Source organism: Dermochelys coriacea, chromosome 1, assembly GCF_009764565.3.
Source record: "Dermochelys coriacea isolate rDerCor1 chromosome 1, rDerCor1.pri.v4, whole genome shotgun sequence".
Taxonomy (NCBI): Eukaryota; Metazoa; Chordata; order Testudines; family Dermochelyidae; genus Dermochelys; species Dermochelys coriacea.
This window is the reverse complement of record NC_050068.2, coordinates 80,907,712-80,923,750: the sequence shown is the minus strand read 5'-3', so window position 1 is coordinate 80,923,750 and position 16,039 is coordinate 80,907,712. Positions and strand designations below refer to the sequence as shown.

Genomic DNA, 16,039 nt, shown 5'->3' with positions numbered 1-16,039 from the left:
ACCAGTCCCAGGCAAACTCCTGCTGTGAGCTGCTCTGCTGTCCCCGCTGCTCCGCTGGTTCGCTGCCGCTCAGCTGGTTCGCGAGGCTCTGGCTATTTTTAAACAGCCAGGCTTCCCTGACGCAAACACACAGACACCCTAATGCCCGCCCCCTGCAGGCTAGCAGCCAATCAGACACTCACTCAGGCTCCCTCCCAGCAACCACACGCTCGGATACTTCCTCAGCAAGCAAACACACACACTCGGATACTTACCAGTCCCAGGCAAACTCCTGCTGTGAGCTGCTCTGCTGTCCCCGCTGCTCCGCTGCCGCTCAGCTGGTTCGCGAGGCTGACTGACTGAAGCGACTGAGTAGAAGGAAGACCTAAGTGTATTGGTCGGTCACAGGATGACTCTGAGCTGCCCGTGTGATGTAGCTGTGAAAAAGGTTAATCCAGTCCTGGCATGTATCAGGTGAGGTATTTCCAGTAGAGATTGAAAGTGTTATTACTATACAAGGCACTGGCCAGACCTCATCTAGAATACTGTGTGCAATTCTGATCTTCCATGTTTTAAGAACAATGAATATAAACTGGAACAGGTACAGAGAAGAGCTACGAGGATGATCAGAGGTGTGGAAAACCACCTTACAAGAGGAAACTTAAGGAGTTTCATCTTGTTCAGCATAACCAAATGGAGGCTGAAGGTAGATATGATTGCTCTCTGTAAATACATCAGAGGGATAAACATCAGGGAGAGAGAGGAGTTATTTAACGATGCTGATATGCTCTGGGTCTAACTGCAGCTGTAGAGCGCGGGAGTTAAACCAGCCTTCGGAGACCGCAATAGGGAAAACGTTGCCATATGTTTACACTGTCAACTGGAAGCGCGCTGGTGTGGCCACATAAGTAGCTTTTGCAATGCCACAAAGAGCAGTGCATTGTAGTAGCTATCCCAGCGTGCAAGTGACTGCAACATGCTTATCAACTGGAGGTGTGGGTAGAGTGTGACAGGGAGTGTGTTGTGTTTAGGTGGGGGGAGAAAGTGTGTTTTGGGGTGCAGAGTGTGTCAGCATACTATCTTGTAAGTTCAGACAGCAGCAGACCCCCCCCACCTCTCGCTCTCACACACCACATTCCACGATAATGGATTGCTTTGTCCCGAAGCAGATAAGCATGCCGGCTGTCAGAAACAGAGCTTTGAAAGGGGTAGCCGCATTCCTGCAGATTTCAAAACAATGAGAAGAGTGGCCAGTTGACTTTAGGGGATTATGGGACATTTCCAGAGGCCAATCACAGCGCAGTAATGCAACACCTCATTCACACTGACGCCTGGGCGTTTCAGCTGGGGCGCAGCAAGCTTTATGCTTCTCGTGGATGTGGATTACCGGGATGGCTCCAGCTGCAGAGTCCAGGCACTCTACGTGCCTTGCTAGTGTGGACATGTCCGCGGTTAGGGCGCATGGGGCTACTTTAATGCACTCTAACTTGCAAGTATAGCCAAGCCCTAAGTTGAGGGTCAATGTTGGCACAAGAACAAATGGATATAAATAGGCCATCAATAAGTTTACGCTTGAAATTCTAACCATCAGAGGAATGACGTTCTGGAACAGCCTCCCAAGGAGACCACTAGGGGCAAATATCTTAACTGGGTTTCAAGACTGAGCTTGATAAGTTTATGGAGAGGGATGGTATCAGGAGAGTGCGTACAATAGCATGTGGTCCACCTGTGACAGCTAGTAGCAAATATCCTATGGCCAAAGATGGGATATTAAATCAGGAGGGCTCTGAGTTACTACACTGAGTTTTTTCCTACATATGTGTCTAGTGTGTCTCGCTGATATGCTCTGGGTCTTACTGATTTCTGCACTGGGGGCCAGGAAGGAATTTCTGCCCTGGTCCGATTGGCAGAGACCCTGGATATTTTTCACCTTCCTCTTCTGCATGTGACACCTAGTGACGGAGGATGTGGGAAAAGCTAATGTACTCAATGCTTTTTTTGCCTATGTCTTCATGAACAAGGTCGGCTCCCAGACTACTAGACAGCACACTCTGGGGGGAAGGTGACCAGCCCTCTGTGGAGAAGGAAGTGGTTCGGGACTACTTAGAAAAGGTGGATGAGCACAAGTTCATGAGGCCGGATGCGCTGCTAAAGGAGTTGGAGGATGTGATTGCAGAGCCATTGGCCATTATCTTTGGAACTCATTGCGATCGGGGGAGGTCCCGGATGACTGGAAAAAGGCTAATGTAGTGCCCATCTTTAAAAAAGGGAAGGAGGAGGATCCAGGGAACTACAGGCCAGTCAGCCTCACTTTAGTTCGTGGAAAAATCATGGATCAGGTCCGCAAGGAATCAATTTTGAAGCACTTAGAGGAGAGGAAAGTGATCAGGAACAGTCAGCATTGATTCACCAACAGCAAGTCATGCCTGACTAACCTAATTGCCTTCTATGATGAAATAACTGGCTCTGTGGATAAGGGGAAAGCAGTGGACATGTTATTCCTTGACTTTAGCAAAGCTTTTGACACAGTCTCCCACAGTATTCTTGGCAGCAAGTTAAAGTAGTATGGGCTGGATGAATGGACTATAAGGTGGATAGAAAGCTGGCTAGATCATCGAGCTCAACGGGTAGTGATCAATGGCTCCATGTCTAGTTGGCAGCCGGTATCAAGCAGAGTGCCCCAAAGAGTTGGTCCTTGTTTTGTTCAATATCATCTTTAACGATCTGGAGGATAACGTGGTTTGCACCCTCAGCAAGTTTGCAGATGCCACTAAACTGAGAGGAGAGGTAGATATGCTGGAGGGTAGGGATAGGATAAAGCGGGACCTAGACAAATTGGAGTATGGGCCAAAAGACATCTGAGCTCCAACGAGGACAAGTGCAGAGTCCTGCACTTAGGACGGAAGAATCCCATGCATCGCTACAGACTAGGGCCTGAATGGCTAGGCAGCAGTTCTGCAGAAAAGGACCTAGGGGTTACAGTGAATGAGAAGCTGGATATGAGTCAACAGTGTGCTAACCGCCTTTTGGGCTGTATAAGTTGGAGCATTGCCAGCAGATTGAGGGAAGTGATTATTCCCCTTTATTCGGCATTGGTGAGGCCTCATCTGGAGTACTGTGTTCAGTTTTGACTCTCACACTACAAGAAGGATGTGGAAAATTTGAAGTCTCGCAGAGGGCAATAAAAATGATTAGGGAGCTGGAGCACATGACTTAGGAGGAGAGGCTGAGGGAATTGGGATTATTTAGTCTCCTGAAGAGAAGAATGAGGGGGAATTTGATAGCTGCTTTCAGCTATCTGAAAGGGGGTTCCAAAGAGGATGGATCTAGACTGTTCTCAGTGGTGGCAGATGACAGAACGAGGAGTAATGGTCTCAAGTTGCAGTGCGGGAGGTTTAGGTTGGATATTAGGAAAACTTTTTTCACTAGGAGGGTGATGAAGCACAGGAATGAATTATGTAGGGAGTTTGTGGAATCTCCTTCCTTCTTGGTTTTTAAGGTCAGGCTTGACAGAGCCCTGGCTGGGATGATTTGGTTGGGGATTGGTCCTGCTTTGAGCAGGGGATTGGACTAGATGACCTCCTGAGGTCCCTTCCAACCCTGATATTCTATGATTCAATGTGGAATGGGTCACTTACTGGTTTAAATTGGAGTAAATGGTAGATTCTTTGTAAGTTGAAGTCTTTTAAATCAAGATTTGAGCACTTCAGTAACTCAGAGGTTGTGGGTCTATTACAGGAGGTGGGTGGGTGAGAGACTGTGGCCTGTAATGTGCAGGGGGTCAGACTAGATCGTCATGATGGTCCCATGTGGCCTTAAAGTCCGTGAGTCTGAGACCTTGTACTGTCCCTCCAGGAAACAAGTCATAGGTAGAAGACCTTCCTTGTGAAGGAGATGGATTATTCGTCAAGAAAACTGAAGCGTTAGAGAAGATGAAGAATTCAGGGTCTACAGCACTCTTTGTCTCTCAGCCTGTTGGAAGAAGGACCTCTGTGGTACTCTTTTTAAGATGCTGTGGGAAGTTCAGTCCACCATGTTGGTGGTAGTATTCTTGGAGTGCACTGCTGTGGAGGAGCTGGTGGTCGTGGTCAGTGTTCCCCTTAATTTTTCCCACCCATGTGTGGAATGAATTTTATATGCACCAATATGGAGGTGCTGTGAGATGCACCAGTTCCGACGAAACTGGGCAGGACCAGGTGAGGGGCTCCTCTCCCTGGCTGCTGCAGCTCTGGCTGGGCTGGACGGGGTCGGGGGAGGGGCACCTCTTCCCAGCTGCAGCAGTTCAGAAGGTGAGCTGTGCAGCCCTAAATAGCCTGCTGCGTTGCCGTACAGCTTACAGGGAGCCTAGGTCATGGTACATATAGATACTAATGAGATAGGGAAGGGCAGGAGAGAGGTCTTGAAAGGCCAAATGTAGGCTGTTAAGTAAGAGATTGGGAGTTGCATGGTACCAGAATCTGAAATGCTTCTGGTTCCATGTTCAGGTACAGCCAGACAGGCAGAACTGCAGGGTGTCAATGTGTGGATGAGACCATGATGTTGGGAGGAAGGATTTAAGTTTATTAGGAACTGGGGAACTTTCTGGGAAAGGAAGAGCCTATACTGGAAGGATGGGCTCCACCTGAACAAAAATGCTGGCATGTAAAATTGAAAAGGTCATAGAGGAGTTTTAAACCAAGGGCTGGTGGAAATCTGACAGGTGCTCCCTTAGGGCAGGATTTATTAACAGGGATACTCTGTCTTAGTAAAGAGGAGAGAATAGAAGCACAGGTAGGAACTGAAGAGAAGCAATCAAATCAAAGAGCCCCATCGGTTGCATCACATGAACTACTAAATATTTACAAATTTTATAAGTGCTCGTATACAAATTGAAGAAATCTAAATACCAAGGTGAACAAACTTTTGAGTATTAAATGAGGCTATTAATATAACAGGCATCACAGAAACTTGGTGGAACAATGATAATGATTGGACGTGGGTAATACCAGGGTACAAAATATATAGGAATGACAAAGTAGGTCGTGCTGTTGGGGGAGTAGCATTATATGTGAAACAAAACATAGAATCAAATCTAATGAAAATCTTAAATTAATCAAACTGTACCCTAGAATCTCTGTGGATAGAAATTCCGTGCTTGAATAATAAGAGTATAGCAGTAGGAGCATACTACTGACTACCTGACTAGGATGGTAAAATGTTCAGGAAGATTGGAGCGGCTACAAACTCACAGTGAACCCAATAACAATGGGGGATTTCAACTACAGTAGAATCTCAAAGTTATGAAAGCCAGAGTTACGAAGTGACTGGTCAACCACATATTTCATTTTGAACCGGAAGTACGCATCAGGCAGCAGCACAAGCACACGTGCATGCAACTACAGTACTGTTAAACATAAATTACTACAAAAAAAAGTTAAAAAAAAAATTTGACAAGGCAAGGAAACTATTTTTGTGTGTTTCATTTAAATTAAAATGGTTAAAAGCAGCATTTTTCTTCATAGTAAAGTTTCAAAGCTGTTTTAAGTCAATGTTCGTTGTAACTTTTGAAAGGACAACCATAATGTTTTGTTCAAAGTTATGAACAATCTCCATTTCTGAGGTTTTCGTAACTCTGAGGTTCTACTGTATCCTTGTATACTGGATAGACATTACCTCAGGATGGGATGCAGAAATAAAACTTCTAGACACTTAGTCTGTGTCTACACTGCCACTTCCACGCTAAAACTTTTGTCATTCAGGGGTGTGAAAAACACCTCGCCCCCGCCCCCCCCCCTCTGAGCGACGACAATTTTAGCGCTGAAAAGCGACAGTATAGACCGCTTTATTGCTGGGAGCCACTCATTTGGGGTGGTTTTTTTTATCGCTGGGAGAGCTCTTCCCAGCAATAAAGCATGTCTACACTGCCAACATCAGTGCGGCCGCGCTGTAATGTGGGCAGTGTAGACATACCCTTAGTGACTAGCTATTCCAGGATGCAATCCTGGAACACACAATGGGAGAGACAATTTTTGATTTAGTCCTAAAGCACGGGATCTGGTCCAACAAGTGAATATAGCTGAACTGCTCAGTAATCGCAACCATAATGTAATTAAATTTAACATCCTTGTATGCCAAAGATATGTAGACTGGAACCAGTCCTGTTCAGTATATACATAAATGATCTGGAAAAAGGGATAAACAGTGAGGTGGCAAAGTTTGCAGGTGACACAGAGTTACTCAAAACAGTTAAGTCCAAAGCAGATGTGAAGAGTTACTAAGGGGTTTCACAAAACTAGGCAACTGGGTAACAAAAAGGCAGATGAAATTCAGTGCTGATAGGTGCAAAGTAATGCATATTGGAAAACATAAACCCAATAATGCATACAAAATGATGGGGGGCCATATTAATTAGCTGTTACCAGTCAAGAAAGAGCTCTTGTAGTCATTGTGAGTAGTTCTCTGAAAACATCTGCTCAGGGTGTGGTGGTAATCAAAAAAGCTAACAATGTAAGGAACGATGTGAGCACTGTGATTGGCACTGCAATGAGGTGATTACACCCTTTGAGCTGTGACAGCAGCCTTAACCCATCAGTGTGAATGTGCAGAGTCATCTGAAAGAACTCCAGTTATAAGTAACCTTCATTTTCTGTGTCACTGTAAACTTATACTGTCACAGGCTCTCCAATAGAAGCTGTTACAGGTGCTAAAACCCAATTGGGCTTATGCCATTCATGTGGTTGGTAACCAGGGGGTCTGCAGCCCATAGATCCAGTCTAAGTATGGTTGAACTTCATGACTCCACGCAGTGAGGTGCAGGAAACCAGGCCAGTCACACAAGGGATGCATTTGAGAGGAAATAGAGGTCCAAGGTACAGTTCGTCCTGTAGCCATGGCACTATCTAAAAGTTGAAAACAATCAGCTTTGTTCAGGGGTTTTTAAATATTAAATATCTAATTATGTAGACACATTCTACTCTGAAACCATTCATATTAGAATAACCGTATCTCTGTGTCATATTCAAAATTATACTTGTTTGAGAATTTGGTTTGATTATTTCTGTCTATGTACTGCCATGATTTTCTATATTTACATGGTAGAATTTGTGTGTTAAGCTAAAGAGAAATTCATACCATTATGTAAATATTTTTATGGCTGAACGAAGCATCCTGATAATGGGTCTTGTGTTAAAAATGTGTGTTGTACTTTTTTAGATCATTGAAGTTGGACTATGTGAAGTTTTTGAATTGATCAAGGAGACAAGATTTTCCCATCCATCGCTGTGTTTCAGGAGTCTTCAAGCTCTGCTTAATGTGCTCCAGGGCCAGCAGCCAGAAGGCCTCCAATCAGAGCCTCCTGAAGTTTTAGGTAATATTTCATTCTTTCGTGTGAGCTTATGTTTGGTGCCCCTCTTCCCCTCCCCCCCCCCCCAAAAAAAAGAAAAGATGGTCATTAACTGTGAATGAGAAGAGGATGGTGTTTTTTTCATCTATTTTAATGGATTATTTATACAAGGCATTCATAGGGTTTGTATTCTGTTTTCTGTTATAAACTGATGCATTTAATTATTCTGGGGACTTCCCCTCAAGGGAATTGGACACTCTTACCCTTTATCTTTGTAAAAGAGACACTTCATTCTGTGCTTTTATGACATTCAGTTCTGTGGTTACTGGTACAGTGTAGTGATAAAGAAACCAGAAAGTCCAACTAGTTGAGGTTTATTTTGGTTTTACTAATTCTGTAAGACGTTGGTCTCAGAGAAAACAAGGCAATACTTTGGAAAGCCACTATCCTATACTACTAGTGCATGCTAAAAAATTGTATATCTATTGTATAAAAGTTGAATAATACACAGAGGAATGTCACGTTTTGTTTGTTGTCACTCTTGCACAATGGTATTGTTGCATATAAATGTAATATCAGTATTTTGATTCTTTTGGTTTTTGGTGGTACTGAAAACATGTTGATCTACCTCTTAACAGCTCTGCATATGAAAAGTAGCAAAAGAAGTGCATGCAGTGGAATTAATTACACTGTGGAAATGATCATAGAAAAAGTCTTCACCATAATAATAGAGTAAGAAACTCAGGCTGTCCATGTTTGTACTTGAACATGTATTGTTCTAAAACCTGTTCAGACTCCTGGGCTATTGATACTACTGTATATTCCCAGGCTAGAAAACTAGCTTCGGTATTCACTTGCAGAGATAACCAATACAACTGGTACATATGTTTGCACAAAACTTCTAATTTTGGTGAGGTGTACTGCATGAAAAATTGCTAGAAGTTGGATTTGCTATCCAGTTGTATATCAATCTACACATAGCTGCTTTGTAATACAGCAGCTGACATAAAAGAAGAAACAGTAAAGAGGAAGATTTTGTCCGTGTTGTTCAATAGCTAAACAGGAAAAAGAAATGCATGTGATCACAATGCAAGTGTGTTTTTATTTTCAAGACATAGTTTACAAAAAAAAGTAGGGCTGTCAAGCGATTAAAAGAATTAATCACGATTAGTCGCACGTTAAACAATAGAATATCCTTTATTTAAATATTTTTGGATGTTTTCTACATTTTCAAATATATTTATTTCAATTACAACACAATACAAAGTGTACAATGCTCACTTTATATTTATTTTTGATTACAAGTATTTGCACTGTAAAAAACCCAAAAGAAATAGTATTTCAGTTCACCTAATACAGGTACTGTAGTGCAATCTCTTATAAATCGACTTTATAAATGAATTATGTACAAAAAACATGTTTCATTTTTGAATGCAATGTAAAATTGTAGAGCCTGCAAGTTCACTCAGTCCTACTTGTTCAGCCGATCCCTCAGACAAACAAGTTTGTTTCATTTGCAGGAGATAATGCTGCCTGCTTCTTGTTTACCATGTCACGTGAAGTGAGAACAGGTGTTCTCATGGCACTGTTGTAACCACCGTTGCAAGATATTTCCGTGCCAAATGCACTAAAGCTTCATGTGTCCCTTCATGCTTCAACCACCTTTCTAGGAGACATGTGTCCATGCTGATGACGAGTTCTGCTCAATAACAATCCAAAGCAGTGAGGACCAGCATATGTTCATTTTCATTATCTGGGTCAGATGCCACAGCAGAAGGTTGATTTTCTTTTTTGGTGGTTCAGGTTCTGTAGTTTCCGCATTGGAGTGTTGTCCTTTTAAGACTTCTGAAAGCATGCTCCACACCTTGTCCCTCTCAGATTTTGGAAGGCACTTCAGATTCTTAAACCTTATGTTGAGTGCTGTAGCTATCTTTAGAAATGTCACATTGGTACCTTCTTTGTGTTTTTTGAAATTTGCTGTGAAAATGTTCTTAGAATGAACAATATGTGCTCTGGGTCATCATCCAAGACTGCTATAACATGAAATATATGGCAGAATGTGGGTAAAACGGAGCAGGGGATATACAATTCTCCCCCAAGGAGTTGTCACAAATTTAATTAACGCATTATTTTTTTTAACGAGTGTCATCAGCATGGAAGCATGTCCTCTGGCATGGTGGCCGAAGCATGAAAGGGCATATGAATGTTTAGCATATCTGGCATGTAAATACCTTGCAATGCAGTCTACAAAAGTACCCTGTAAATACCTGTTCTCATTTCCTGGTGACATTGTAAATAAGGAGAGGGCAGTATTACCTTCTATAAATGTAAACAAAGTTGTTTGTCTTAGTGATTGGCTGAACAAGAAGTAGGAGTGAGTGGACTTGTAGGCTCTGAAGTTTTACATTGTTTTACTTTTGAGGGAAGTTATGTAAAAAAATATATACATTTTTTAAGTTGCATTTTCACGACAGATTGCACTACAGTACTTGTATGAGGTGAATTGAAAAACACTGTTTTTGTTTATCATTTTTACAGTGTAAATATTTGTAATAAAAATAATATACACTTTGATTTCAGTTACGACACAGAATACAATATATATGAAAATGTAGAAAAACATCCAAAATATTTAATAAATTTCAATTGCTATTCTATTGTGTAACAGTGCTATTCAAATTGCGATTAATCGAGATACATTTTTTAAAATCGTGATTAATTTTTTTATCGCATGATTTAACTGTGATTAATCGACAGCTCTAAAAAAACTAATTTTTGAGAAGCGCGTCTTGTCTTCACAGACACAACATTTTAAAGGTTGGGTAATTAAATCTGGTATCTGTTCAGGCCCTACACATTATCTCACTATAGAGGCAAACTAAATAGGTAATAAGAGGGCCATGTGGAATGGGGAATGTATTAGTTCATGTTCCACTACTTGATTTAAAAAAAAAAATTGAGAATTTCCGAGAGCGGTCTTTTCTCAGCTGAGCAGAATATAAAGACCCACATTTTCTTTCAGTCACAAATCCAGCCGAAAAAGCTATGGGTGAATTGTAACCTTGGCTAATTGGTCTTCTGAAGGCCTTTGCTGCTTCTTCCCTGTCCTCCAGAATACAAAGACAAATCAGGCAAGAAAAGGAATTGCTGATACTAGTGACTAATCCCTCCTGGAGTAGAATGTAGGTTTTTAGACCTACTGGAATTACTTTTTCATCTTCCTCTTCATCTGCTCACAAGGAAACATCTATTATTTCCCAGGCCCCTGGTATATCCATATTCTGGAACCCTGTGTCTTGGCTGTTGAATGGTGAGAACTATGGAGGAAAGACTCTTCTCAAACTGAAACATTCCATTTTTCAACAGTCATCCAGTAACTCAGACTTTTCCAGGGCTTGAAATAAATGCAACGGAGGGTACCACTCGAGCTCATTTCAAGCAAGGATTACTCGGATTATTGATTTATTCATAGACCAGTGTTCTTACTCATCTTTTAAAGCAAGCACACTTCACAAACATATTTTTGTAATTTCATCTGCTACAAGGTGAATAAACCCACTAATTCTCAGAAAATTAAAAAAAATATCTAAAGTAGAGGCTTGAAAATGCAATTTGGTATTGAATATGCTTATTAAGACATCTTTTGAACCTCTGTCAGCCTGCAGAGTTTGAAGTGAGAGCCTTGTCTGTGAAGTCTCAATACTTCACCTTTTCATCAGTGAAGTGATGTTTTTGCTTAGCTCAGGCATTTATCCACACACACCTGGTCTCCCCTGACCACAGGAGATAGTCCTCAGAACATTCCACACAGAATTTGTACATCTGAGGTATGTGTTGGATATCTGTGAAAGAATTGGAAGCTACTTCATCCGATAGTCAGTTAGGAGAACCACGTCTCTGTTTAAATGTACATGTTAACAGCAGTTGGACAAACCATCGAAAGCTTCAGTTATTAGATGGAAGCCTAGAAATGTTGGCTTTAACCCTATAGACTAAGTCACTGCACTCCAGACTAACATCTGATTCATGAACTGAAAAATCCAGAAATTACGTTGTGGGTATGTGATCTGCAAGAGATTCTCAAGATGCTGCAGATAAGATGCATATATTCTAGCAGATTCTGCCTTTTATAGAAGTGTGCTCCATGCTGTGGTGTTTCAGAAATCTTACAGAAATCAGACTTTTCTTTGGTACATGATCTTGGAAGCTCTCACTTGAGGTTCCACTATTGTGAAAATCCCATTGTATCAATGGTACACCTGAATAGGATGGAGAATGAGAGAAATTTGTCAGATTTTTCTTATATCCAGGCTCACTATTCAACTCTTCATTTAATTAACATGTTGTTGTTTTAGTTGCATTTAATCTTCCAGTGTCTCATCTGTTGTTGGATATACCAGGCATAATTAATCTAATATTTAATACTATTAATGAATACTCTTTGGGCTTGTCTACACGGCCGGGCAATGTGCATTAGAAGGGTGTTAATTCTAAAGTGCACCAAATTGTTGTGCACTAATGGGCCTGGATAGAACCAGCTGGTGAGTGCTAAAAGTTTCCAAGTCTACAGTAATGTAGTGGGAACAAAACTGGTACACTAGTGGTAGATTTGCTCTGAATTTTATTGATTACATCAGAATTTTGTGTTCCTCTGCCTAATTATGGTCAAATAGAAGAAAATGTTTCTGTGCCATAGCATCTGTTAAGTATGCCTATCATAGGTACTTGTATGGTCCCTATCATGGTTACAGGGTTAGTTGCATCACTCTTCACATTGTGGTCTTTCTGAATGCACCTCTAAGGTGGCAAAGCTCATTCCTTTACCTATTGTGGTTTGGAATGATGTATTTCTCCTACTTCTTGGGTTACAGTAACAATCCTTGTTCTGCAGGTAATCCTGCAGGTCCATCTGTGTTGAACAATACTGTACATTGATCAGAAAGCCTTTTTTCAACAAAAGTATTTATTTTAGCAACTTCTAGAGATAAGACTTTAAAATCGCAGTCTACATGCATGTCTGTCTTAACTAAAAGTCCTCCTGATGGTAACCTTAACAGGCTTAACTTCTTCAAATGCTCCCAGGGGTCCTTTTGTCTTTGTATGGTTCCCCTGAACAACTGCCAGTCATCTTTGAGAGAAGGTCCCTTTTTAACCATGGTATAGTTCTTTTGTTCTTCTATATTCCCAGTCTTTGACCCTGTTACATATGCAGTTGGGTTTCTCCTCCTGGCAGTCCCCAAGATTGTTGTGAAAGGACCCAGCAGCTGTTCTCTGAATGTTTGAACTCACTGGTCTCAGTGGGCTTCAACACTCCTTCCTCCGTTGGCCTCTTTGGCACATTACCTGCGTACGGACTCTGTCTGCCACCCCTTCTTTGAAAGGGACCCTTAAGCCCACCTGCATTAGGCACCCAGAGCCAGTGCTGACCCTCAAGATACCTCAGTAGCCTAAATACACCCCTCGTGGAACTCGACCTGGAAGCTCACATCCTTGGTAATCATTTAACTTCCTCAGGAGGCATGTAGTAGTGAAGCATATAACAGAAAGAGTTTGCATGGAGTTTAAAAATGTTGTTTGCTCTTTTACTTAACAGATAAAACACAAGAGAACAGATCATTTAGAAAATAATGAACACCCTAAATGCAATGCCCCTCACTAGCTCTCCTTCAGAGTCCAGGGTTCAGGAAGGAACTTCTGCATATTGGATTGCTTCTCCTTCAGAGTCTTTCAGCCTGCCGTGCCTTCTCTATACTTGGTTGGTGTGTGCCTTTCCTTTCTCCTGCCCAGTGGTTCCTGTGTCTTGCTCCAAGCTTTCCATGTTTATGTGCCCCCTTTCCAACAAGTGGCTTTCTTTGTTCTGTCTTTTGGTAAATTTCCAGTGCTTCAAAACTCCCCCTTCAGTCAGACAAGAGGATGTCTCTTCTCCCAGCAAACTCCCTTAATCTGCTGGCTAGTCATTAAATGTTAAGTACTCTTCATGTCCTCAGTCTGATGTGTACCTGGTGCAGGTCTTGCCCACAATTGTGGATACACATACCAGGGCTTTCCATGATACAACAGTATCATGAAAACTTCAGAATAACTTCATAATATGAACCCCGGAGTTCATTGTTGCACAGAGAGGGGCCCTGAGTTATCACTGATCTTCCTGATCAAAGCCAGTTCCAGAGGTTAGCTGGAGATGGAGCTAGGGTCCAAACAGACAATTTAACACGGTTCTAACACTGTCCATTAACTCTCTCCAGAGTTTGCTGAGGGGAGGCTTACCTTGAGCCATTTTTTCCTTCCAGACTTTTTTTTCTTCAGACAGACACTTATTGAATTAAACCAATTACCAGGCCGACATATAGTATTAATAAATTATTACAGAGAACCTTTAAATCTGTCATTCTCCGCCAGTGACCTATCTGAACACCATAACCTTTAAATGCATTTATCTTGAGATACCTTGTGTGGTAGAGAAGCTTTATCTCCATTTTACAGATGAAGACCTGAGGCCCAGAGATACTAAGGTTATACAGGAATTGTGTGGCAGAGCTGGGAATTGAACCCGGGTCTTAAGTCCCTTGCTGGCACCCTAGCCATTGAACCATCCTTCATGTCATTGATCAATGGAACTATTGGGCAGTTTTGATTAGAGACGAGTGAATAATTTTTTTTTGGTTCAGTGGTTGAAATGAAAAACCTTGAAAAAAAGTTTTTGTTTTGAATCAAAACTGACCTTTCCCCCCGCCCCTCACAAAAACAAAAACTGAAAAATTTAATTTGGGTCAAATGAAATGCTTTGAATGTATACTTGAAACATTCATTTTGAAACAAAATGTTGATTCAAAACGTTTTGGACACAGCTATGCAATAGATTGAATGTTGCTTTTGGGAATGGTCATTATTGATGGTTCTATATTGTGTGCAAACACATATAATCACATGTACTTTTCCCCCAAAAGGTTGTCATCTAAAATTATTTTAGAGATAAAATTGATTTTATTTAGGCTGCTTTCATGACTACTTTGAGAAATAGGGTCAGAGTTAGAAGGGAGGAACACAAAGCGTATACATAATAATAAAAATTATTTAATTTTGTCAGGGATTTGTATGTGCTTGAATAGTTGTGGCAAACCATTTGTGAGATGGACCAATGTATTTCATACTTGGTTAAAGCAAGTAGAGAGATCTTGGGCCTATGACTGATGAAGAATAAGTCATACTTATCTAAGCCACGGTTAGATCTTTGCTTGGGAGACCTTCGTTAACAGTTTTATCCAGTGTTTGTCAAGAAAATTGAGATGAGGCAATCTAGTTACGTTTGGATTCCACAGGTTACTTGGATCGTTGTTAGTCTGGAGAGAAGAATAGAGAGGGAGCTATACATGGTAAATATTGGTCACTTGTTTGTTTCATCTTTGGAAGGCACTCAGGTACTGTGGTGAAGAGCGTGGTATTAAAAACTTGAATGAATTCAGATTTGCGTATGGAAAAGACTGATAAAGGTGGTGGTTATCCACCTGTGCATGAATGGCAGTGTGTCTAGATGGATTCTGTTTTTCATCAACTTTTTGTGCTTTTGATTACAAGATATTTTTACTCTTTTGAAAGTGTGAAGAGTGCTCTTCAGTGAATTTCAAGATGTCTTTGGCTTCAGTAAAGGTTGATCTTGATTTCTGGCTCCTTTACTTCAAACCTTGATTCTCCAATCTCATTGCTTCTGACTGTCCATGATTGTAACTCAGTCTAGATAAAGTTATTAGTAAATATTTCTATTATGATAGTGCCAAAGACTTAGGACCTACTGTGCAGGTGCTGAACAAACACCAAAAAGACATTTCTTGCTGTGAAGGGATTACAATCTAAAGACATAAACAGACAAAGAGTAGGGGATGTGGATACAACATACAAGCAAATTATTATTGTGAAGAATTGGCACAGCTTTTCTATGCATTTTTTTAATTATTTTTTTAAATTGGGGAGGAAGAGAAGAAGAAAAGGAAAGAGGAGGAACAGTCATAGCTTGCCTCCTGTCTAGCCATGATCTTCAGGCTAGGTTTTTAGTAGGTATTATGGCAGAGGTGAATATTAACGAGGGTGTGAAGGAGGATAAGGTAGTGGCTGTTTGGATTCCATCAGGGAGTTTTCTCCCTGTGCATAAGGGGCAGCATGGGAGTAAGCATGAAGATGTTTGAGAGAAGCTGACTAATGGGTGGAAAGTGCTGCTAGAGCAGGGGTGGGCAAACTTTTTGGCCCGAGAGCCACATTGGGGTATGAAACTATATGGAGGACCAGGTAGGGAAGGCTGTGCCCCCCCAAATAGCCTGGCTCCTGCTCCCGCCCCCTCACCCTCCCACTTTCCCCCTCAGAACCTCCAACCCATCGAACCCCCCCACTCCTTGTCCCCTGACTGCCCTCTAGCCCCTATCCTGCCCCGTCCCCCAACAGGCCCCCCGGGACTCCCACGCCCTGTCCAACCACCCCTCTTCCCCAATCCCTGACCTCCCCAGAACCTCCACCCCATCCAACTGCTCCCTGTCCCCTGACTGCCCCCCTGGGATCCCCTACCCAACCCTCCCACTGCTGCACCCACACCATGCAGCTCAGAGCAGCAGGAACTTGCAGTCCTGCTGCCCGCGCTCAGGAGCTGGGCAGGACGGTCCCACGGGCTGTAGTTTGCCCACCTCTGTGCTAGAGCAGATGCCAAAGTCAATATAATGGGAAGTTACTAAACCAGTTAAGTAGGATAGGGGT

General features: G+C 42.0%; 1 protein-coding gene across 26 annotated transcripts in view; it reads left to right on the top strand.

Moving 5' to 3' along the window:
- Window positions 1–16,039, top strand: part of MYCBP2 (MYC binding protein 2) — a 444,438-nt gene that overhangs the window by 62,265 nt on the left and 366,134 nt on the right. For all 26 annotated transcript variants that reach the window (XM_038370114.2, XM_043504638.1, XM_043504632.1 and 23 more), the window contains exon 4: window positions 7,171–7,324. In XM_038370114.2, the coding sequence (XP_038226042.1) occupies window positions 7,171–7,324 (154 nt within the window). The remainder of the gene's footprint in view (window positions 1–7,170; window positions 7,325–16,039) is intronic.